The 25453-nt window shown below is 51.8% G+C and overlaps 1 protein-coding gene across 1 annotated transcript; it reads left to right on the plus strand.

The window, feature by feature from the left end:
- Positions 1 to 5624: 5624 nt before the first annotated feature.
- Positions 5625 to 17348, plus strand: KCNK18 (potassium two pore domain channel subfamily K member 18). The gene is given in 4 exon segments (XM_032607433.1): positions 5625 to 5844; positions 8211 to 8339; positions 16559 to 16711; positions 16714 to 17348. Coding segments are annotated over 4 exon segments (1137 nt in total).
- The last annotated feature ends 8105 nt before the right edge of the window (positions 17349 to 25453 follow it).

The following is a 25453-nucleotide window of genomic DNA, read 5'->3' on the forward strand; positions in this document are numbered from 1 at the left end:
CACCAGCAGTGAATGAGAGTTTCTGTTGCTCTACATCCTCACCAGCATTTGGTGTTGGCAATATTCCAGATTTTGGCCATTCTAACAGGTGTGTAGTGGTATGTCATTGTTGTTTTAATTTGCAATTCCCTAATGACATATGATGCGGAGCATCTTTTCATATGTTTATTTGTACCTGTATGTATCCTTTGAAGTGTCTGTTCAGATCTTTTGCCCATTTTTAAATCAGGTTGTTCTTTTTTTTTTGTTTGTTTGTTCTTTTTCTTTTAAAAAATTATAAATATTTTATTTTCCAGCTTTATTGAGATACAATTGACATATAACATTGTGTAAGTTTAAGGTGTACAACATGTTGATTTGATGCTCTTATATATTGCAAAATGAGATTGTTCTTTTTCTTATTATTGAGTTTTAAGAGTTCTTTATGTATTTTGGATATATCCTTTAACAGACCTCTCTTTTGCAAATATCTTCTCCCAGTCTATGGCTTGTCTTCTCATTTTCAGTAAGTTTTAAATTTCATATTTAAAAATTTTAAATTCTAGAATATCTTTTTGATTGTCTTTTATAGACTTACAGATTCTCTGTTAACATTGTTCATTCATCCGTTTGTCAACCTTTTCTTCTATCTTCTTTAACATGTTAGTTATAGTTAAAGTACTTGTTTGCTTACTTTAACATATGGATCATATGTGGGTCCACATTTGTCTTGTTTCCCCACTTGATTATGTTCACAATTTCCTCTCAATATGTCTATCAGTTTTTTACTGGGTGCTGAACAGGCAGGATGGAAAGGGTGGGAACCTCCATACCCCAACGTTCTAGAATAATAAAAATCACCAAAAAAACCCAAACAAAAAGCAAACCCCCAAATAAGAACATCACCCCTTGAATTTATACAGTGCTTTAGAGTTCCCAAAGCACTTTGAAAGCTTTTTTTTGGGGGGGGTGCTGCGTTGGGTCTTTGTTGCTGTGCGTGGGCTTTCTCTAGTTATGGTGAGTGGGGGCTATTCTTCGTTGTGGTGCGTGGGCTTCTCATTGTGGTGGCTTCTCTCATTGTGGAGCACGGGCTCTAGGAGTGTGGGCTTCAGTAGTTGTGACTCGTGGGCTCTAGAGCACGGGCTCAGTAGTTGTGGCTCACGGGCTTAGTTGCTCCATGGCATGTGGGATCTTCCGCGACCAGGGTTCGAACCTGTGTCCCATGCATTGGCAGGTGGATTCTTAACCACTGGACTACCAGGGAAGTCCTCAAAGCTTTTAATCTTTTGGCTTTCCTCATTCTTCCCTCACCAACCAGGATAATTAATTGCAGGATGTAATAAGAAGTCATCTGCAAAAGGGAATTTTATGAAAGCCCTTATCAAAGACTCAGAGATGTGCGTCTCCTTCTGCCAGTGTGGCGACTTAGCAGCAGTCTCAGGACGTTGTTGCTCTGTTAGTGTGGTTGTGGTCAGTTGTGTCCTCATAATCAATTCCCCCCTTCTTCCTGGGCAGTTGCCACCTGCTAGATGCTACATTTACATTGTCCAAATGACCTTGTGGCTGGGTATGACAAAATTCTCATCAACTGAATGTGAGCAGAAGTGATGTGTGCAATTTCCATCTCACTGGCTTAAAAGGAAAGTGATTTTATTTTACCTGCATCTTATGCACCTGTGTTCTCTGCAAAAAAGCCACTTGTTTAGAAGGGGAAAAATCCTTGCTATTATTTCCATCTACCCTTAGCCCCACCTCCAGAACTAGAAAATTTGACCTCAGTCCAATCTATTACCATGGATATGCTCTCATCTGTCCATTATTCATCTCCTCCTTTGATATATTTTTTAAATTAATTAATTTACTTATTTTTGGCTGCTTTAGGTCTTTGTTGCTGCGCACAGGCTTTTCTCTAGTTGCGGCAAGCAGGGGTTACTCTTTGTTGCGGCGCGCGGGCTTCTCACTGCGGTGGCTTCTCTTGTTGCGGAGCACAGGCTCTAGGTGTGTGGCCTTCAGTAGTTGTGGCACGTGGGCTCAGTAGTTGCGGCTTGCAGTCTCTAGAGTGCAGGCTCAGTAGTTGTGGCACATGGGCTTAGTTGCTCCGCAGCATGTGGGATCTTCCCGGACCAGGGCTCGAACCTGTGTCCCCTGCAATGGCAGGCAGATTCTTAACCACTGCGCCACCAGGGAAGTCCCCTTTGATGTATTTTGAATTCTTCTCTTTCATGAGGGCTGCTGGGGCCACTCGAGCTCACAGCATCCCTCTTTCTTCTGACTCCATAAGCCGCATAGTGTTTGCATCTCACTTTGTAATTCATCCCTCACTATATTTAAGTGCATAAACCCATGTATCTACATCCTCTCCTTTGATGGACATTGGGATTTTAATTGCCCTTACATAATCTAGTCCGTAGCTGACCCTCAGCAATGGCTTCTTGTCTGGTCCATCTGATGCCTCATTAAGAGAGAGATTTAGGCTTCAGGAAGAGGCCTGTAGCTACCCTGTCTCACTTCCTTCCTAGGAAAAGGGTCTGGACAACCTATGGGACTGTAGGAAAATTTCTCCTTTCTAAAGACAAAAGAAACTTGGATCACCTCAAAGGTGTTTCATGTAGTGGACAGTGGTGGCTGGACTTCATGGCCCTGAGTTTATCCCCAAGAGTCCCCTTCTCTTGAGGGTTCTTACCCATTCCTGCTGCCACCATCACACTGGCCGAAATGTGGTGAAAAGACTCTTGTACACACACATTGAGTGACATGCAGCTAGATAATCTGACCAATGAGCTGGAGCTCACTGACTGTCAGTTTGTGGCCCATCACAGTGTCCTTCTCTTCCCAGCAATCAGTCTACCTCCAGAAGGGGCATGACGTCATGATGCCCATCATCAAGAGTGATGAGTACACAGGTTCTGTTATTCTCTAGACTCTTCTAGATGTTGAAATACGTCTTCTAACAAGACTTAAAAAGAGGAGTACAAATACACTTTCTGACCTCTACCATCTAATACTTTCAGCCATTAACACTGCCCCTAAACACATTAAATAGCACTCAGAATGCATTACATAACAACTAACAGATGACTTATGCATTGTTATCTTAAAATGTTGATTCTTGATTTGGGTAAAGAATAATGGGCACACGCTAAGGTGTTGTTCAAAAGTAATGGCCAGGAGAGACATACAGGAGACACACTGTGTTCATGGAGTGGAGGGCTCAACATAGTAAGAGGTCAAGTCTCCCCACATTGACCTATGGGTTTAATGCAGTTCCTATCAAAATCCCATAAGGTTTTATGTAGACATAGATAAGATTATTTAAAAACATACAGAAAGGCCTTTTGTTTAGAAGTATAGTTGATTTACAATGTTGTGTTAGTTTCAGCAAAGTGATTCAGGTATATATATATATATATATATATATATATATATATACACACACATATATGTGTGTGTATATATAGATATATAGAGATATATATATATATATGCTCTTTTTCAGATTCTTTTCCCTTATAGATTATTACAAGATATTGAGTAGGGCTTCCCTGGTGGCGCAGTGGTTGAGAGTCCGCCTGCCGATGCAGGGGACACGGGTTCGTGCCCTGGTCTGGGAAGATCCCACATGCCGCGGAGCGGCTGGGCCCGTGAGCCATGGCCGCTGAGCCTGCACATCCGGAGCCTGTGCTCCGCAACGGGAGACGCCACAACAGTGAGAGGCCCTCCTACGGCAAAAAAAAAAAAAAAAAGAAAAAAAAAGATATTGAGTATAGTTCCCTGTGCTATACAGTAGGTCCTTAAAGTAGCTAAAGCAATCTTGAAAAAGAAGAATAAAGTAGGAAGAATCACTATACCCGATATTAAGGCTTTCACACAATGGAGCAGGGAGGAATATGGGTGGCAATCAGGTGACCCAATGGACAAACACAAGCAAGTCCAACCTGGAAAGGCTGTGGTTACCAAGGACTCAGACCCTTCAGGAATGCGAATTTGGGTCACGCCATTGGGAAATCCATTGAAAGCAGTAAAAGAGGTGGCAGAGGGCAAGGAGAATTTCGAATGAAGAGTGAAGTCAGGAGACAACGAAAATCAGTTGCCATCCTGAGTTCAACTGCAGTGGAGGCTGTGCTTTGTCCTACTAACCTCCCTTTCTAAGTTTGCCTTCAGGGGATCAATGCAACTTCCTAATAACCACCCAAACTTATCCTTATATTTATCATTCCTCTCCTATGTTTTTTTTTTTTTTTTGGTATGCGGGCCTCTCACTGTTGTGGCCTCTCCCGTTGCGGAGCACAGGCTCCGGACGCGCAGGCTCAGCGACTATGGCTCACGGGCCCAGCAGCTCCGCGGCATGTGGGATCCTCCCGGACCGGGGCACGAACCCGCGTCCCCTGCATCGGCAGGCGGACTCCCAACCACTGCGCCACCAGGGAAGCCCTCTCCTATGTTTTAAATGCCTGAATTGTCGCACCTGCACACCATCCCACCTCACCATTGCCAAAAGTGTAACAAATGGATGGCCACCTTGAGCCAAGAGCTGCCTGCACGCCATCTCCTTACCAGTGGGTACTGAGCCACCCAGCGCTGAAACCCCATTTAAGATCCTGCTCTCTCAGGTCGCTCCCGTTGCCCACTATTGCAGGTTGGATCCTCTGCGAAGCAGACACAGATAGAGTAAGGCATCCAAAAGCTCTATTTATTAGGAAGTAAAGGCGAAGGGAGGAAACAGGATGGGACAAGGGAAGCCTTCATATCACGATGCAGACCTGACAAAATTTCTGGCAGACCAACAGAGAGCGAAGATTTCGGGTTGGAGGAGTCCGGCACGCGGCAGAAATGGTTAAGCTCTTGTACCCCACCTTGCACAGCCAGTGGACAAGGGCTTCCCGGAGAACAGGGCCTGAAAGCTGAAGCAAACCCCGAAAGAACGAATAGCTGGAGGCTGTCAGGACCCATGCTCCTTGAAGCTGCATGGAGAAACCTTTCATGAAGGGGGATCTAAACACCCACACATCTCCACATCCACCATGTGGGGCACTTTTTTTTTCCTAGTGGCAGAGGCAAGGCACAGGGGAGCAGGTCCCATTGTACGTTTACTTTTCAGGTCCCTGCTTAAGTCATGTCTGCTAACACCTGATTGGCTGGAGCAAGTCATGTGGCTTAGTCCAATGCTAAGAAGGAAGTATGCTCTGCCCACCCTGAAGCCAAGGCAAGTCTGGGTATGCTAGAGGGGAATGAAGAATTGGGACCAATAATTAGATCCACACCGAATAAAGGCCATTTGTAAACTGTGGAGCTCTGGCCGCACTAATTACTATTATTTCTACCTGTCCAAGAGTCAGGGTACCACAGGCCAAAGCACAAAGCAACCACCACGCATTCCTCCCAAAGCCCCTGAAGGTCAGCTCTCGGGCTGGCCAGGCTGCTGGGAGCGTACCTGCCTGGTGGATCAATAGTAATTTGAGACACTAGGGGGCGCGCTATCTGAGAAACTCTCAGGAACTGAACGCACAAGGACTGCCGCCTGCTTCCCAAGTCCTTGGGGGAAGCGCTGGAGCCGGGCCATTCTCGGGGCACTCCCCCTCCTCCCTGGCGGGACCTCTGGGCTCCTCCCTCTTCCAGCAGCTCCTGTCCTGCCCACTCCTGGGAGGATGGAGGCTGCGGGGCCGCCTCAAGATAGGAGGTGCTGCTGGGAGGCCCTGAGGAAAATCTTCCCTCGCCTCTGCTTCCACTGCTCCCTGGTGACGTACGCGCTGGTGGGTGCCGCGCTCTTCTCAGCCATTGAGGGCAGCCAGGACCTGGGGGCAGATGACCCGGAGTTTGAGGAGTTCCTGGAGAAGCTCTGTGACATCTTGAAATGCAACAGAACAGGTAGGTGGCGTACCTGGGCAGGGCGGGCCTTTTCTCTCTGGGTAGAGGCAGGCCCCAGAGAGGAGACAACTGCCTTGTAGGAAGCTGAGTCTGGGAGCCCTCTGCTTGCATCCTGCCCACTCCTGGGCAACCTTAGGCAAGTGACTTCTCTCTGGGCCTCAGTTTTCCCCTCTGTAAAATGGGGGTGGGAATAATGGACGGCCTCTCAGGGTTGATGTAAAGAATGTAGGAAAAGCGCTGAGCACCCAGTGGGCGCTCCCTTCCCTTTGCCTCAGTTCCCAGCCCCACCCAGACCGGCAGGCTCTAAGGAGGATGGATTGCTGGAGATTTGATGAGGTGGGGTGGGGTGGATGGGTGACCAGATCTGGAGCTGTGGGTTCCTAGGCTGGTCCTCAGAACTGCCTGCCCCACCCCATGGTTCAGTTTACAGGGACTGGAATTCAAGGAACAATCCAAATTGGGCTTGGACTGCCAAGATAGTAGCCTGCCCCCTGCGCTCCTAGTTCTTGTTTCAAGTGGCCTTTTTTTGTGGTCGGACTCAGGGGAGGAAGAAGGTGTTGTGAGAAGAACTTGGGTCCTGGTTTCAGTCCCATTTGCTCTCCCAGCTTGCTGTGTGATCTGGGGCAGATTGCCCTCTCTGGGTCTCAGTCTGCCAGGGAGAAGAAGGCCCACAATCTCAGGCCCACCAATCACAGGGACCCTGTGGGAAGCAGATGAGACAATGGACATGAAGCCTCTTGGAAGGCACAAGGCACTTTATATATGTCCTTATTGCTTTTCATTCGTATTTGTCACTTATTTCCATACTGTCTCCTAAAGCTTGGAAAGATGCATTCAACAAAGCAAGATAAAATAATAGAGAGTAAATAAAAGACAAAGGAAAAACAGACTAAAGTTCAAGGGAAGAACAGGGTCCCGTGGTATGACAGGTCCTCAGCCAGCCTGGTAATGACCCCTCCAACCTGTGGGATGTCCTTCCAGCGGGGGCGGACCAGAGGCTGATCACAGGTGGCAGAGTCTCCTCTCCATGGAGGGTCCTACTCCTTCTCTCTGCATCTGTGCCAGACAGACACAAGCCTACTCAGATGACCCAGGAGATGCCGTCTGCCATCTGACACTCTGAGCCATCACTGGGTCCAGACTGTCAACAACTTCAGGGCTTTCCAAACCTGGCCACGCATAAGAGTCATCCAAGGAGCTGGTCTAAAATACACATTCCCAGGCTCTTCCCCAAACCCACTTAATCAGGATCTCCAGGACCGGGCTGGGAATCTTATTTTTAAAAAGTTTCCTGGGTGATTCTGATGCACAGAATGGTATAGGAAAACAGAGCTGGTCCATCCGCATTTTGTACTGATTTTCACTGGAGATTAAAATGCTCAGTAAGTGCTGGTTAGTGCAGACCCTGTTTTTCATGCACTGTCTCACTTGATCCTCACACCCACCCCTTGGGGTGGATATGAATTGTCCCCCTTTTACAGATCAGGAAACTGAGACACTGGGAGTTAAACAACTTGCCCAAGGTCACCCACTAGAAAACGGAGCCAGGGATTCAACCCCAGACATTTAGATTCCAAAGCCATGTCATGCTGCCTCCCCGATGGGGAAACTGAGGCTCAGAAAGAAGCCTCTTGTCCACGGCTACAGGAACTAGTCAGGGTCAGAACTGAGTCTAGGTTGCAGGTGTCTGGACTGCCAGGTTGGTGCCCATTCAAACGAGTGGTGACTTCCTGCTGTTCCAGGCTCTGTGACATCTTCTTACAACTGTGCCAGCTGGCAGGTGACTTCTGGGATCCCTAAAACCCACTGGCTGCCAGGCCAAAGGTACCATTTGGACACCTCCCCGAGAAACTAGGGCCCCCAGGCCTGCTTCCGCCAAGTCTTCCCAGGTATACTCAGCCAGCTGATCCCGGTATGATCACCACACTCCATCAGGCTTAATGGCTTCCAGGAGTGCATATGGTTTGCAATCACGCAAGAGCCTGCATTTCATAAAAGCCTTTTTCTTTCGGTTCTCAAGACCCGGGGAAAGAGGCAGACAGAAGTTAGTCGGCCCCTTTGCAAGGCTCCGAAAGTTCAGAAAGGCCACAGGGCAATTCCATGGCTGAGCTCAGGCCGGACCCCTGTGAGCCTCTCTCTTGGGTGCTCAGCACACAGGGTTATGTGGCCTCCTAATCTCTGCAGGTGCTGGAGCAGTACCTAAACTGCAGAGACATGGAACAAAGGGTTCTGAGATCCTGCATTTAGTGTTGATGAGGGCCACAAGGCAGGGGGCATGGTCCCTGGGGAAGACGCCCCTTCCCCTGGGCGGGACCTGTTTCAAAGGGTGTAACCTTCTCTCTCACGCCGGTTGTCTCTTTCTGGAGTTGAGGAAGGTGGGAAGCAGGGTCTCGGGAAGCTGCTGCAGCAGGTGAAGCCCCAGTGGTTTAGCGGGTCTGCAGGCCAGTCCTTCCTGAGCTCACTCTTTTTCTGCTGCACAGTGGGTAAGTCCAGGGGTGAGGGCAGACCTGTGAGAGAAAGCTGGGGGTGGGGGCAGGGGAGAGGGGGACGCGGACCCTTGGTGGGGATGAAGTGTTCCATTCATTTAGTGCAAGAAACAGCTGTGGAGTGCCTACCCTGTGCTCAGGGAGACGGCAGTGAGCAGGGCTGCCACTGGCCCATTTGTGCAAATGAGAAGAGAATCCCCTTCCTTCAGGTGGGCATGGCCCCATTCCCCGGGCAAAGGTCCCAGTGAGCGAGGTGTGGGCTGGGTTTCGGCTTCTTCTTGTCTCCCAGTGAGTGCCCTTGCACAAAACACAACCTGCCGGGTACCTGCCTGCCCGGGTTCCTGGACTTGGAGGCAACCAAACGTGGTCAGTGCGATGCGTTCAGGGTATGGCGGGAGCACAGCTTCCCCAGCCTTGGGGCTGGGGAGTGGGTTTCAGAGTCACCAGCATTGATGGCAGCTGGCTCCAAGGGAATGGAGGAGGGCACGGCGTGGAGAGGGAGGACGGTGTGCCAGAGCAGGACCGGAAGCGCCAACGATGAGGCAGAGGAGGAAGGGGACCTGCAGCGCTAAGGAGAGCGCACAGTTGCCTGCAGGGGCCGTGCTAAGCTGCCTCCTTAAAAGCCCACAGTGAATCAGGTCAGGGAGCCCAAGCCCAGAGAGGTGACGTCAGGGGCCAAGGTCGCGCAGTGAGTGGAGCTGGTGCCCACGAGAGCTGTTGAGACTCCAAGTCCAGTGCTCTTTCCCCAGAGTAGGCTGCCAGCTTTGCAGGTCTGCGGGGTGCTGTGGAGACTCTGCTTACCCCTGCTCAGGGAGCCCCAGGGAGAGCCTCGCCCTGCCTGGAAGCAGGGGCCGCTCAGATTCCTGTGTCCCCATGGAGTGGATGACAGTGCCCAGAAGGGAAGGACTTGGAGAGAGGAAGGAGCTGGCCTCGCGCTGTTCCCTGCACTTGCTTTGTACGTGTCTCCAGCCTCCAAGCAAGGGAAAGACTCCTGTGTGACACATTGTCCCAGCGAAGTCCTTTCCGGAGCCCCAGGCAGAGGGGAGGGTGTGGAGGCAGAGCTGCTTCCCTACAGTGAACACTTGCACGTTTTAAGATGGGCTCTGTGGACCCTCAAAGCCACAGATCCTCTCGGTGGCTGCACAGAGGGTGGGCTCCTGTGTGACAACGCACATTGGAACTGGGCTGTGGAGATGGCCTTTGCTTCTTCCCTCCCTCCCTTTCTTCCTTCTCTCCTTCCTTCCTTCCTTCACAAATACCGAACGCCTATGATTGCAACAGCAGCGGCTGCGCTGGCTAACGCATGTGTATTTATTTATTTATTTGTTTACATCTTTATTGGAGTATAATTGCTTTACAATGGTATGTTAGTTTCTGCTTTATAACAAAGTGAATCAGTTATACATATACATATGTTCCCATATCTCCTCCCTCTTGCGTCTCCCTCCCATCCTTCCTATCCCACCCCTCTAGGTGGTCACAGAGCACCGAGCTGGTCTCCCTGTGCTATGCGGCTGCTTCCCATGTGTATTTAAGACTCATCAGGCTCCCTTTTCAGTTCTTCGCGATGATTAGCCCATTCACACCTCGCAACAACCCTGAGGTAGCTGTTGTTATTATTCCCACTCTCTGAGGCAAGGCAGGTCCACCATTTTTGCAAGGGGACACAGCTCATGTCTGTCTGGGTCCAGGCTGTCTGGGTCTTAACCTGAAACCCCACTGCCTCTGTCTGTACGCGACTTTTTCTGTGCCTGGCATGGGGCTGAAATAGCTGGATGCCTCCGAGTCTAATGGAGGCGGGAACAATGAGCAGCTAAGCACACAGACGTGCTCAAGAGGAGAAGCTTGGGTTGTGAAGTGGGTGAGACAGGATGGGGGAGGGTGGTCCTGACTTTCGGGGATGGGGGAGAGGCTTGTCTGAGGAAGTGACATTTGAGTGGAAGGATCTGTGGAGATGAACCAGGCAAAGAAGGCTGAGAGGGCTTCCCTGGTGGCGCAGTGGTTGAGAGTCCTCCTGCCGATGCGGGGGACGCAGGTTCATGCCCCGGTCCGGGAGGATCCCACATGCCGCGGAGCAGCTGCGCCCGTGAGCTATGGCCACTGAGCCTGCACGTCAGGAGCCTGTGCTCCGCAGCGGGAGAGGCCACAACAGTGAGAGGCCCACGTACCGAAAAAAAAAAAAAAAAAGGCTGAGAGAGATTTCCAGCGAGGCAGCAGGCAAAGCCCCGGGGCTTAGAGGCCCCTCTGAGGTAGAGACCACTGAGGCTGGCGGGCTGTGAGAAGTGGGGCTGGTCTTGCGCTGTGTCCCTGGGCCAGCATCGGAGGACCTTCTAGTAACTAAGGGCCCCAGCTTCCCTCTGCGGTGCAGCAGCAGGGTGGGCCAGGTGCAGGGGCTGAGCCAGGCCTGGCAGGAGCCACCCCTGCTGGTGGTGAGGGGGTCACAGGAGTGGAGGTAGTGGAGCTGCCCTCGGGCACAGGTCGGGGGCTCCTGGGTCAGCGTCCCCACCAGGAGTGTGACTCACTGCGTAGCCCCCGCCCCTCTTGGGCAGTGAAAAGTACTGGGGCCCCATCTCCATGCAAGAGAGCATCAGCTCAGGAGAATACCGACCCCGGGGGGCCTGAGCTCACAAAGGCCGTGGCTGGGCACTCGTCCCGGGGTCCCCTCACACTCGGGGTAGAGGTGGAGCACAGTGGCCAGCTGCGGACTCTGGGGGCCAGCCACCTTGGGTCAGAGCTGTGTGACCTCCAGTGAGCAATTTAACCAGTCTGAGCCTTGTTCCCTGATCTATGACTCCTCCCAGAGCTGCCTCTGAGGGTCAGCGTGAGGGTCAGCTGCGACTGACAGAAAACCCAGCGCGGTTGGCTTAAACTGCAAGGAAAATGTGTCACCTCCCAAGTAGGAAGTCCAGTGGGGGACAGCCCTCAGGCTGCTTGATGTGCAGCTCAGCTGTGACATTGAGTATCAGGTTCTCTCCATCCTGCTCAGCGGGTCACACGATGGTCACCAAGGTCCACTTCCCGTCCGGGCATAATGGCATCTCATAGACAGAGAAAAGGCTGGCTGTCATAATCGGCAAGAAACTTCCTGGAAGCCTCCCACCCCCCAAGCCAGTCCCTGGCAAGGGGATTGGATTACGAGGATGACTTAGACGGATCGGATCTGTTAATCAGGTGAGAGAGAAGCAGCGTTCCAGGGAAAGATGGGGGAATGGCTGCTGGGTGGACAACCTGTGCCTGCTGCAACACACTTTCTTAAATGGGCACATATGCTTGTGTCCAAGGGCGCCCCCATGTGGTTTCTTTCAGAACCGGTCTCATTCACCTGAATGTTGATCCTAGCAGGGACAGGTCACGAGCAGAAAGAGTAACAGTAACTTAATAGCTGCGCTACTGAGCGCTTACCAGCACCAAGCGTTGTGCCAATGTGCTTTATATGCATGATTTTTTTTTTTCGGTACGCGCGCGGGCCTCTCACTGCTGTGGCCTCTCCCGCTGCGGAGCACAGGCTCCGGACGCGCAGGCTCAGCGGCCATGGCTCACGGGCCCAGCCGCTCCGCGGCATGTGGGATCTTCCCGGACTGGGGCACGAACGCGTGTCCCCTGCATCGGCAGGCGGACTCTCAACCATTGCGCCACCAGGGAAGCCCCTATATGCATGATTTTGTTTAATTCTCATGACAGCCCCACGAGGTAAGTGCTGTTACCTCGTGGGGCTGGTCATTCAGCAGTGACCTTGGACTCTGGGAGGGAAGTCGTTTTGAGCAGGGTAGAAGCAGGGCACAGCTGGCCTTTTCAGGGACCCCAGACCTCCAGGGAATGCTTTGAGGGACAACATTTACAGGGGATCCGCAAGCGCAAGGAAGAGACTGGAAGCAAACGGGCTTGAGAGTATGGGGTTTCGTTAGGTTTTTTCTCAAGAACAAAAGGGGACTGATCTAAGGCAGCGTTTTTTAGCCTTGGCACTATTGGCATCTTGGACCAGAGGGTTCTTTGTGGCAGGGACTGTCCCGTGCATTCATTGTAGGATGTTTGGAATTATCCCTGGCCTCTACCCCCCAGAGGCAGCCACCTTTTCCCCTGCCGTCTTCGCCAGTCGCAACAGCCAAAAATGTCTCCAGACATTGCCAAATGGCCCTTGGGGGGCAAAACTGTCCCCTGTTGAGAACCACTGATGTAATGCAATGGCTATTAAACTGTGGTCCCTGGACCAGTGGTGTGAGCATTACCAGAGAGAACTTGTTAGAGATACAAATTAATTTCCAGGCCCCATCCTAGATCTACTGAGTCAGAAACTATGGATGTGGGACCAGTGATCTGTGTTTTAGCCATTTCTCCAGGTGATGCACGTAGATGTTTGAGAAGCACTCTCCCGGGGCAAGTGTTCTCGGGCCAGGCTGCATATCAGAATTACCTGGATATCTTTTACACGCCCCCATGCCTGGACCCCACACCAATCACGTCAGACTTACTAGGGACAGACCCAGGCATCAGTATTTCTCAGAGCCCTCCAGGTGATTCTAATGGTAGTCCAGGCCATGAACCACTGACCTAACAGAAATGCATTAGCTTGGTTCATATCCCAAGAAAATGATGCTGCCACTCATGGTACAAGTCCATTAAGACATCAAGCCATCCAGTAATTACAACTGGAAGAGGATTGGGGAAGGTTCTTCGCTGCCCGTAATCAATAATGGTCCTACTGGTAATACTGCTTCCTGTCCTGCATCTCTGGGTCACCTGAAATGCACCTGGCCTTGATGCTGAAAAAGGGACCCCTGAAAGGTATGAGGTTGGCCAATCCCCAGTCATTCCCAATTGGATCAGCCCCCTTGGATTAGGAAGTGTATGGGCTGTTAAATACTCACAGGCTAAGTGGCGTGGACAGATGGAATTGGAATATCGGCATGCATTATAAGAAATAGTATGATTTTCCATAATGCATTTTAGCATTCAGTAATTGGGTAGGCAATACATTTCCTTCATAGGGGCCTGTGCTCTCTGAGACTTAACTTCCTTGATGCGTTCTCTGCAACGTGGCATGTCCTCTGGGTTGTAAACATACTCCACCCAGAGGCAGCCACAATGACTTTGTAATCCACTACACCCACCTTTGCCAAGGAGAGCATGCATGTGGAGGGAGGTCTTCAGGTGAGGGGTGCCCACAGGCTGTGGGCTGTGCGACTCCGGACGTGTCACCTGACTCCCCTGTTCCTTGTCTATTAAATGCAGTAACAACGGTGGTTGCCAGCATTAGGGGTTCTGCTATGCGGGAAATTCTGACTCTAAAAGGCACTTTACTCCATAAATCCTGTAAGAAATGTGATATTCTTTCCTTGAAATAAAATAGATCTCACCCTGGTACTCCATCCTGGAGGCTGGGGGGCTTCCACTGGGGAGCCTCTCCTGACTTTCCTAGGGGTGCACGAGAGCTGGGGGCTTCCAGGCAACATCTGGAAAACAGGGTGGCTGCCTGCCCCTGGGCCCTGCTGCTGACACCCCTAAGGACTGCAAGGCCTGTGACAAGCTCAGGAGCAGGGATATTTGCTGACACCGGGGCCTAGGCTCCCGAGACTCCACGGCCAGGCCTCTCAGAGCTCCTGCCCCACCATGAGGGGCTCCAGGCCCCCTCCTCTCTTCTCCGCTCCGGAGAATCTCTCCTCACTCTTCACAATCACCCTGGCTAGAGCGAGCCACTCCCTGGTGTGCCCGAGGCTGCCGTGGTTTTAGCATTTAAGGGTTCACCAGAACATGAGACTTTCAGTCCTGGGCACATTGGGCCGCTGGTCATCCTCTCCAGGGCCCCCCTCTGTCCCCAACCCCCTCCCTCTCCCTAAGACCCCTCCCCACCCCAATCTCCTCAGTGCTTCTGGGCTTTCACCGAAGCCTGGACAAGATGCTGTCCTGAGGTCATTTCTGCAACCTCCTCTCCCTGAGGGGAGGGCTGAGCTGCTGGAGACCTGCAGGGAACGGGGAAGGGAAAGAGAGGCAACAGAAACCCTGGGCACCCCCTCAGAAAGTCCGGCCCTGTGGAACAGCCTCGGGTTTCTGATGGGGGGTTTAGCCAGTGCAGGCTCACTCCTGAGCTCTTGGGTCCTGCTGGACAGGTGGGGAGCTGAGTTCAAGAATTTGCTTCCGGCCCGACTAGGAGCCCCCAGAGGGCGTGACCTCTGCCTGTTCCTCATTGTATCCCAATCCCACCCGCGAAAGCCTGGCATAGAGTAGGTGCTCAATAAATGCCCATCCAGGATGGATGCCTTTGTTCTAACCTGTTGGTCTGCTCTTACACATCTTGTTACTGATCTCCGCTTGTAATTGCATGCTCATGAGGGTGGTTATTTGATTCCTATCTGCTTTGCTCACCGCTGTGTCCCAGTGCATGCAGTAAGCACTCACATGCACAAACAGTATGAATGCACAGAGAGTTCGCCACCCCTGCCGTCAAATGGTACCTCATGGACGCAGGCAGGGTGGTGTGGAGTGCCCTGGGAGGGGTGCACAGTGATGGGACCTGGTGAGGGCCACAGCCCTCTTCCAGAACCCTGATGAAGATGGGCAGCCTGATCCCGTGCGTATGCCTGGAGGGCGGAGGCTGAGGCCAGAGTTTGCGCAGGAAGCTGCAGCCCTGGAGGAGGTTGGGGCTTAGCCAGCCTGGGAATTGCCTTCCAATTAATTTACATAATTGGGCTGGGGTTTTCTGTATTAGTCATCCTTTTATGACACCAAAAATTAAACATAGGCATTAAATACAGAGCTTCTCCCTCTTTGTTGAAGGCAGTGAGCTTGCCCACTCCAGAAGATCCAGCGACTTGTGCTGTGGGGTTCCACATCCCTCTGATCCTGCCCTCTCTAGACACGGGGGGTGGGGGGCTGGGGTGATGGGAGCAGGGGGCTCCTGAAGAGCATGGAGGCTTCAACCTCTCTTTGCTTGACCATCCTGTTCTTGATGGTTGGAGGGTCCCACCCCCTCGGTGCTCCTGACCCAGCGGAGGGAGCTGGCTTGGGAACTGGATGGCCCTGGGGGTTTGACCCCCAACTCCACACTTTATCACACGTATGCTCTTGGCTAAGTCGCTTCACTTCTCTGAGCCTCAGTTTCCCCATCTGTAATGGTGATAATACTTACCGATGAAGACTGGTTAATACCCAACCCACAGTAGATGCTCAAAAATCTCAGGAGGCACCAACCTCCTGAGAACGACACACTGTGTGTGAGGTGCTGGTCTCTTGTAATCCTTCCAGCTGGTCCATATACAAAGCAGGTATTATCGTGCCCATTTTACAGATAAGACATCTGAAAATGTGATCAGTCACATAACTTTCTAGTAAATGGCAGAGCTGGAATTGGAAGCGAGGTCGGTAAGATTCTAGATGCTGGGGTCCTCAACATTTCACTCTCGTTTATGAACACGTCTGACCCACTAAGTCACAAATGGCTCTGAGGGCAGCGATTGTATTTTAGTCACCGTCCAGCTTTCTACCGTCCCAAATACCGTGCGTACTGCTGTACACACCACTGGCACATAATAATTGCCTAATATATAGAGGCCCAGACATCCCAGGAAGGACAAGGGTGGCTTCGTAAAAACTGACGCCTTCATGGAGGATGATGGAGGTGATGGGTGTGTTTGCAAAGCCCGCACATCCTGTCACCTGTGCTCATCCTATCCCTCCAGGTGAGCTAGGCCCATCCTCCTTCAGATGCTCAGAAGTGGCAAAATGCGAGGCAGTCAGCTCCTCCCAAACACGGGGTTGTCTCCTGCCAAGGACATTTCTGGTCAAAGATCTGGACATGAGTCGTCCCTTATCCTAAAGAGAAGCTGGGTTTCACCGCCTGTTCCCCCAGCAAAGCAGACCTAATGTCGGACAAGTGGATGAATGTTTTAAGATGAATTTTTTTTTTTTTTTTTTTTTTGCGGTACGCGGGCCTCTCACTGTTGTGGCCTCTCCCGTTGCGGAGCACAGGCTCCGGACACGCAGGCTCAGCGGCCATGGCTCACAGAGCTCCGCAGCACGTGGGATCCTCCCGGACCAGGGCACGAACCTGTGCATCAGCAGGTGGACTCTCAACCACTGCACCACCAGGGAAGCCCCAAGATGAATATTTTTAAACATGTTGTGTAAAATGTCATATGCCAGGGAGAGGAAGTGGCAGAAGGTCTCTTTAAAGTTTTTTGAGCAGGGGAGCGGGGAGAGCAGCCGACAATCCCGGGCTCTGTCCTCCTTTTCAGGTTACGGCAACACCTACCCTGTCACCAGGCTTGGCAAGCACCTGTGCGTGCTCTGTGCTCTCTTTGGCGTCCCCCTGATGTTCCTGGTCCTCTCAGACACAGGCGACATCCTGGCAACCATCTTATCCATGTCCTACCACCAAGTCCCAAAACTCCTTTCCTCCCCCCTCCCCTTCCCAAGTGGCGCTCCGGACCCCCCTGCGAAAGAAGACCTGACACCAATCCCGTAGATGAAGACATCCCGAGGATTGCCATCAACGACCCAGAGCTCCCGGGCCCCACACCTGCCCCCTCAATCCCAAGCAGCAACATGGAGCTGTTCGAGAGACTTCTAGCACGAGAGAAAGGGAACACACTGCAGGTGCCCCCTCAGGCCATGGAAGGGAGCTCTTCGTGTCCTGAGCTGGTGTTCGGGAGACTCTCGTACTTCATCATCAACAACCTGGATGAGGCGGGGCGGCAGGAGGAGAGGCTGGACATCCCCCCTCCCCATCATCGCCCTCTGGTCGTCGCCTACATTTCCTGTGCAGCTGCCATCCTCCCCATCTGGGAGAAGCAGCTGAACTTCGAAAATGCCTTCTATTTCTGCTTCGTCACACTGACCACCATTGGGTTTGGGGACATTGCTTTCGAACAGCCTCACTTCTTGTTCTTCTCCATTTATATCATCGTTGGGATGGAGATTGTGTGCATGGCTTTCAAGTTGGTGCAAAACAGTCTGATTCACATCTACAGAAATGTCATGCTGTTCTTTGCAAATGGAAAGTGTTACAATCCTGTTAAAAAGTGAAGGCTCCATCGACTCTCGTGTGATGATGCTGGCCCAGCTGGTTGTCTTGCCTTTTGGGGCAGTGTAGTTAGAGCTGGTGGCACTGCACCCTGTCACCTGAGGCCTCAGAGTCACACCCTGCATGACAGCTGAATTCAGTCTCGAGGCCCTGCAGAGATGTGGCCAATGCCCTTCCTATCAGGACATTAGACAAAATCTGTCACCCTCCTCCAAAGTTCAATTAATTGCCCTGTCTTCATTTTTCAAAAGCCCCACCTAATGTAGATGAAACCACCTTACAGATGTCACTGGATTTCTTGCAACATGAGAAAAAATTTACCTTTTGTTTACAAATTGTTTTTGCAATTTGTACTTTCAGCTGAATTAAAATCTTCCTGAGCTGCTCCCCACTTACCCTTGATGAAACAGAGCTAGGCTGAGCCACCTCTTTTCTTGGATGAGTGCATGAATGGGATCAGCCCAATCCCAGCCCTTGTAACATACACTGCTGGCACTGAGAGGAATTGTCACCTGTGTTCACAGGGGCCTGGGATAGTTCCTGATTGCCAGATTCGGTGCAGACCAGTGTTCTCACCAAGCAGCACGTGATCGCACCTCCTGAATGAGCTGGCATGTGAAAGTATTGATGCTTATGTGAGTGCATGGGTACGTGTAAGGGTTGGCACTCATTGGTGGCTGTACTCGTGACCTGTTCGTGAATGAGTTGGCTTGTGAATGGGGCATCTGTGTGGCAGATGCTGTAAGTACCCCACCCATATGGCCTGTTACTCCAGTTCCCTTTGCCTGAGGACTTTCTCCGGCCACTAAAGCATAGGCATGTGCAGGGCAGGCTAGAAGTGCCAAGGAATGAACGCTCCTGGGAGCAGCCCTGAACCAGTGACCGATGGGAGTGGGTGGATGTATGGCCCCAGCTTCTTGTGCCACGTTCAACACCGTCTCCCCCAGGGGAGTCGAGCCTCACTTGCCCAACAGTCCACCCTGTATGGCTTCCTTCATTTCTCTGTCTCCTATCTCCCCTCCTCTTGAGATCACCCCCAGATTACCCACTTGCACACAAAGCTTTGTCTCAGAGTCACTGCTGGGGACCCCAGCCTGGGAGAGGATGTACCAAATTGGTGTATGAACTGGCTGGCCCTCGCACGTAGTACTACAAGAGTCGCACTGTTTCCCTAGTCAGTTATTAGAAATGTCTTATTTGAGAGAATCAAAGTTTCTTGAATGCTTCTTTGAGAGAATCTTGGAAAAATCAGCTTGTGTCCTGTGATTGGCCAAATCAGTCAGCTCCTGGGTAAATGGTGAATTTTGCTCCAGGGTATAGAACAAAAATCGCAAAAACCAATGAAAAGTGCTGGGAGGTTCCAGTTTGAAAAGAAAGGAAGTCAGCAATCAGAGGGGGCTGCAGGCCTTCCTTTCTGGATCTTCCTTCCTCTTCCCCAAACCTATTAGGTTTTTTGCTCCCTCAGCTCTTTAAGACCTACCTCAGGAAATGGAATTGACACGGTGTGAACAAGAACCACTGAAAGACATGGGATTTCAGGCAGCAGCCACTGGGACTAGGGTTTCTGTGGAGTTTCTTGACAACCCTGAAGTCACAGTCGCCCAGTTTCTGTGCAGCAAAGCCCCTCAAACCCAAAGGTAATCAAGACTGGCCACTCAAGTGAGAGCACAGGATCAGATTCAAAGTTCAGTTTGGTAAACGTTCATTGAGTGCTTGCTGTTTTCCAGGCTCAAAGAGGATTGCAAAAATAGGTATATCCTCAGAAACATGGAGGTAATAGCAGGTGGTATTCAATCTCTCAGCCCCTCCCTTCCTAAGGCAGTAGAGAGTCCTGTTCAAATGCAAACATGGAGTTTGTCAGGGACACATATTGTGTAAATTGAAGGTCACTGTCATTTGCTACTGGTTATTCTTCTGTGGTTCTGAGGAAATGGCCCAGCATGTCTTCCTGCTCTTCATTTCTTGCATCTCTGCCCTGCACACCCCACATTCCATCTACCTCGGGCTTTTTATTCCCATGCCCCTGGGCAGGAATGTAAACTCATTCCTCCAAGCCTTTGCTTGGTGGTTCTCAGCTTTGCCTGTACACTGACACCTGGGGGCTTCAAAGAATTCATATGTCTCCCCATCTCTCTCCCCCTGAGATTCAGAAGTCATTTAAAAGGTCCCCGAATGGGCTTCCCTGGTGGCGCAGTGGTTGAGAGTCCGCCTGCCGATGCAGGGGACGCGGGTTCGTGCCCCGGTTCGGGAAGATCCCACATGCTGCAAAGTGGCTGGGCCCGTGAGCCATGGCCGCTGAGCCTGTGCGTCCGGAGCCTGTGCTCCGCAACGGGAGAGGCCACAGCAGTGAGAGGCCTGCGTACCGCAAAAAAAAGAAAAAAATGTCCGCGATCGACTCCAGTGTGTGGTCAGAGTTGAGAGCTTTGCTCTAGCTGCTCTCTCAGCTTGAATGCCCTTCTCCCTTGTAGGACTGATGAAGCCTTGAGTTCATGACTCAGCACACATGTCCCCTCCTCTGGGTAGTGTCCCCTGACTCCTGGTCTCCCCTATGCACCCACTGCATCCACTGTCACCCCTTCCTCTGTTATAGGATTTTAACTAAGGCCTCTCCAAACTCAGAGCTGCCCGAATGAAATGATTGTCTTTTTCACCACCATTGTTCTCTCTTTTAATCCTCCCATCTGTACTCCGCAGTGCCTGCCACATACAGGAGAACTCTGGGCAAGACTTAGGTGCACAAATGCCAAGGAGGGCAGCCACCACTTAACCGCACACCGGCCACATCCGGACCCCAAGCTGGGTCCTTTCCCAAGTGGCCACCAGGTGGGCGTTGCCAGACCGTGCGGGCCCCGCGCTTCGAGGCCAGCAGGTGGCGCATCCGTAGCCTGGGCCCTCGGAGGAAGGGGTCCCTGGGCGCTGGGAAGGAGAGCGTTGGGTCCCTGTCCTCGCTGTGGACACCCGGGGAAGCAACGCCTCGGACCACGTCCTCAGAGCATCCCTCTCAAGGGGGCACCCCGGACGGCTGTCCCGCATCTCTCAAATCACATGTCCTGCCAAGCTCCTATTAGTGCCTGAAATGTTACCATTTGAGTCTCAGCCAGTTGACAGGTGACATCCTGTCAGTAATTCTGCCATTAGCTCCCTTTCACCATGGATGCTTCTCAGATCCACCAGCCTCGTTAGAGAGAGCAGGGCCTTCTGGACCTCATGGAGCTTGCAAGAAAGACACCTGGAAGTTTCTACAATGTGCAGGTGCCCTGTCCCACCTGAAATCTGCTGGGTGGGAGGCCCTGGGAGTGATGCCCAAGAATGGCTGCTGTTGGGGGCTGTGGTTCACTTTCTGTCTCTCAGCTGTGGAGGGGGATTCTCACTGAGAAGCACCGTCCTAAGTGGGAGGGTGGAGAGGCCCAGGGCCAGGCATGCTCTGACCGGAAGGGGCTTGAGAAGGCCTAGTGCTTCCTGGGAGGACTGCTGGGGACAGTGGGACTAGAAGACAGAAGATCTGGCCGGAGTGCCAGTCCTGGCTGTGACCCTGCTTCTGGGTCTCTCCAGAGAGGAGAGGATTGGCCTGGGCAGCCCCCGTGGTCCTGCTGACCCGCATGCCGGCCCCCCTCGCCCCCCACGCCCACCCCACAGCCAGGGTTTGAGTAGCTGCTGCTTTAATGGGTGGGAAGTAGGATTGATTGCCTAGGAGACTGGCTCCTAGGCTGCTGGATGCATTGCTCTGACCTTGGCCTCAGCTTGGGAGGGTGCCTAGCAGATGGGAAGAAGCTTTAATGAGCAACTAATACGTGCCAGGCTCTCTGCCCATGTTACACATTTAAACCTTTGAGCTATATTGGAGGGGTTCACGGTGAAATGGCCCTGGCATTGTGTTGGCGGGTAGTAGGTACTCGGTATACGTCCGTGGTGTGAATAAATCCCTATGACTAATCTACAGAGAAGGTAAATATTGGTGCTCAGATCAGAGCCTTTGTCCCTGAACACTTGTGCCAGACCACTGGGGTGGGCTCTGCTCAGAACTGCCGGAACCTTCCCTAACAGTGTCCCCTCCGCAGTTGGGGTTGGTCTGGGAGAGGCAGTAGTGAGTGGCGGCGTGAAGGGAGATCTTAATTCCCTGCCCAGGAATTGAACCTGGGTCGCCTGGATGAAAACCAGTCATCTTAGCCACCACACCCCCTGGCTCTTGCCCCCGGTGAAAAATGCCTCTCACAGAGGCAGAACTGTAAGAACAGGTACAATGTTTATTATTAGAGACACAGCAAAACAAGTGGGAGAGCACACAGAGAAACAGTTTAGTTAAGACAGAAGCAGGGCAGAGATGCAGAGATGCACACCCGGAAAGCAAGGGTGTGGGCGTCCCCCCAATGAGGAGGAGAGCAGTGAAGAGGCGGGTAAGTCACTTACTTAGGGCAGTTCCTTCCGGGTCTCTGTTTACCTCTGGCCAATTATCTGGTTTCTTTTTCCGCACCTGCCCTGCCCTAGGACCCTCCCGAACACGCGTGCGCAACATTTTTCCAAGATGGATTACAGCCCAGCGGCCTATGGGATGGCCTTAGCATCACCTATTATGGGGTGGCGCCCCCTCCTTTTTGGCCCCCAAGCCTTTCTGCACATGTGCAATGTCTCCCTTGCCCCACGGATGGGAAATGTATTTTTTTTTTTTTTGCGGTACGCGGGCCTCTCACTGTTCTGGCCTCTCCCGTTGCGGAGCACAGGCTCCGGATGCGCAGGCCCAGCGGCCATGGCTCACGGGCTCAGCCGCTCCGCGGCATGTGGGATCTTCCCGGACCAGGGCACGAACCCGTGTCCCCTGCATCGGCAGGCGGACTCTCAACCACTGCGCCACCAGGGAAGCCCTGACCTCTTGATCTTTTAACAGGGTTTAGGCCCACTCTGTCCCTCCCATAAAAATGTCCAGTGTCAGGTTATTTACCCTATTTCTGTTACTGGTTTTTGTATCGAGGTGCAGATCTCAAAATATAGACACGAGTCCGGTCGTAAATATGTAGTCCGTTTGTCTCTTGCTTCAGGAAATGTAAACAGGGGGCTGGTAATGAATGTCCGGCCTGGAGCCCATCTTCTTCTCACCCCAGGAGGTGTGAACAGGAGGCCAGTTGTAAATATCTAGCCTGGAGCCCATCTATCTCCTGCCTCAGGGTGGACCAGGCCAAGCCCCAGAAGGTGGTGCTTGAAACAAAGGATCAGAGACTTCCACTGACTCTGATCGAGGTCAGTGTGTCAAAGGCAGAGGTGATTCACCTGGAAACTGACGAAGCTTATGCTCAGGGTCCTTGCTTGCCTCCACCCTGACAGTGTGGTCACGCACTTGTACATTTTTGTATTTGTTGGCATTTTAATTTGTTATTTTTTCTCATTCTAAATAAGTATTTATATTCAAACCTAGTTTTGAATGGGCAATTTTGTATTTTTTTCTTAAAGAGGGCCCCTTAAATTGAATAAACATCCACAAACCTGCCCCTGGCTGACAGGTACTCAGCAGGAGGAAATGCTGTCCATCTCCTTCAGCCAGCCTCCTGCTGACCCAGTGTCCTCCCCAGACAGAGGTCCAGCCACTCTGCCATCGGCCACATGCACTGATGTGCATCTATCTGGATCCCCTTTGGCCACATCAGCCTGTGCACACACAGGCACACAGTAAATAACCTTAAGTGGAGCCACAAACTAACAAGAGCAGTGCCCTGGTTTCTGCCAGGTGGTAAGACTGCCCACTGTCCAGACATGCCCCCAAAGAAGGTGACTGTTAGAATCAAGAGGAAGGTACTCAGATACCAGAAACTTCCCTGGGGGCACCCTCAGTGTGCTGACCCGGAAGAGACAGTGCAGCGTAGTGGTTAAGGCCTTTGCCTGTGGAGACAGGCAGCCTGGCCAGTCGACATAACAGTAGTACCTACCTCAAAGGGTTGTTGTGAGGATCAAACAAGATAATCCATGTGAAGTGCTGTAGCCCAGTGCCCGGCTTTACAAGCGCCTAAAAAAATCCTAGCTGTCTCCATTACTATGATTAGGAGGCAGAAAATGCCATGTTTCTGCTTTCTCCAGCACCCCTCCCCCACTCCCACTGTGACTGGGGAAAAGGATGCATTTAGTCAGCTTGCAGGACACTCAGTGAGCCCCTGCTGATTCTAGGGTGGTCCCAATCCTGTGGGCCCAGGCAGCATGGGTAGTCCCCAGCCAGGTGGGGCATCTTCAGTGGCTAACACCCCGGCACGCGTGGGGCAGAGGCACTCTTCCTTGGCTCCCCACTCGGTACCCTGAGGTCTCCAGGCATGACTGCATCCTTCTTCCCCAGCCTGCGCTTGTCTCTTTCTCTTGGTTCCCACAACACCACATTGCCTGATGCTCTCTCTCTGATGGCTCGCGTTTTTTTGCTGGGCCCTCCTCATTGGGCTCCAGGGCTCACACCTTGGACCCGTCGTTTCTTCCCTGTCTCCACTCCCTCCCTTCGGTCTCATCCACTCTGATGGATATAAACACCATCTCCAGTCCTGGCTTCTCCCCAGAACTGCAGACTCACGACTGCTTCCCCAGCACCTCTCCCTGGACAAATCCAGGACAGAGCTCTAACCTCTCCTGGGGCCCTGCTCCACCCCATGCATCTGGGGAGTGGCAGCCCCAGCCTGCTAGTAGCTCAAGCCACATGCCTGTGAGGCTGTCTTGACTCCGCTTTCTTCTCTCTCCTGCTCTAACTTGAGAGGCATGTGTGCAGCTTTCAAGGAGCTCCCCAGTCTTGAGTGTACCTCCCAGCGATTCTGATGCCGCTGATTTCAGGCGGGGCCAGGTGACTTCGGCTGCTTCTTCATTTATTTACGCATCGCAAGCTTTTGTTCAATAACCGTGTGCCAGACACTGAGGTATAGCTCTTCAGGAGGGCACTTCTGATGCCCAGGCACGTGGCAGGTGCTCATGTGTGTTGAGGTGGAGCTGGTGACCCAGAGCCCCCTCCCTCAACAGAGAAGCAGTAAGAGAGCTGGGTGACAGAGGGGCCAGGCTGAATGGGTACTTGGACTCCCCACCCACTGTAGTCCCTCTGTCTCCTCCCCCATCCCCAGCTTCCTGGAGTTGGGCTGTCAGGGTTGGGCGGGTTGGGCTTCTTGGTTGTTGCCATGGTGACTGATGTGCATCTATCTGTTCAGCAGAGAACTTTGAAGTTGACTTGGGATAACAAAGGGCACCTCCATCTTGGATGCAAATTACGGCTTCTTTTCATCCTCCTGGGCTCTACTGCTCTGCTTTTGTTCTTGCCATTTAGATCAGAGAATAAAACCCTTTCAAATGCTGTAAATTCAAGACATGGGCAATTAAGGGGCCTCTCTGAGGTTCAAGCCTCCCTTTAGTCTTGTTGGAAAGCAATTTCATGTGTAGGAAAACAGATGACCCTGCAGAGACAGTCAGCATTGCTTGTATGTCACTATCCAATGAATATTTACTAAGCATCTATTATGTGCTAGGACTTGGGGTGGGGTTGGGATGCTGGGGATTCAGTGTGGTACAAGACCAACCGGTCTCTGCTTTCTTAGAGCTTATGGTAAGGACCACATCTCTGTGCCTCAGTTTCCCTAGAGTACAAGGGGACTGAAGTAGCCCAGGGGTTTTCATACAGAGTTTTCTGAAGCCCAGGCAAAGGTTCCAGCCACTTACCCCTGTTTTGGCCTGAGTAGCTTTGCTTTGCTCTGTTTTATATATTCTGCTTCCCTATAACATTTTGTTTGAAGAAAGACATCCATAACTTAAGACGAGAGAGAGAGAGAGAGAGAGAGAGAGAGAGAGAGAGAGAGAGGAGAGAGAGAGGAGAGAGGAGAGAGGGAGGAGAGAGAGAGGAGAGAGAGAGAGAGAGAGAGAGAGGAGAGAGAGAGGAGAGAGAGAGGGTTAGGAATGAAAATCACCGGCTGAGGATTCGCTAAGGCTCTCTCCAGGTGGAATGTTCTGTGATGTAGAGGCTAAGGAGACTGCAGGTTCTCCAGGCTGTCTGGCCACACAGAGACCACAGAAGGAGGTGCATTTAGGATGTAAACCTGCCTGGGATGACAACATCCTGCCTTCAGGATGAACAAAGTAAGGATCAAAGTAAGGATCCTGGTGGAAA

This window comes from Phocoena sinus, chromosome 16, assembly GCF_008692025.1.
Source record: "Phocoena sinus isolate mPhoSin1 chromosome 16, mPhoSin1.pri, whole genome shotgun sequence".
Classification (NCBI taxonomy): domain Eukaryota; kingdom Metazoa; phylum Chordata; class Mammalia; order Artiodactyla; family Phocoenidae; genus Phocoena; species Phocoena sinus.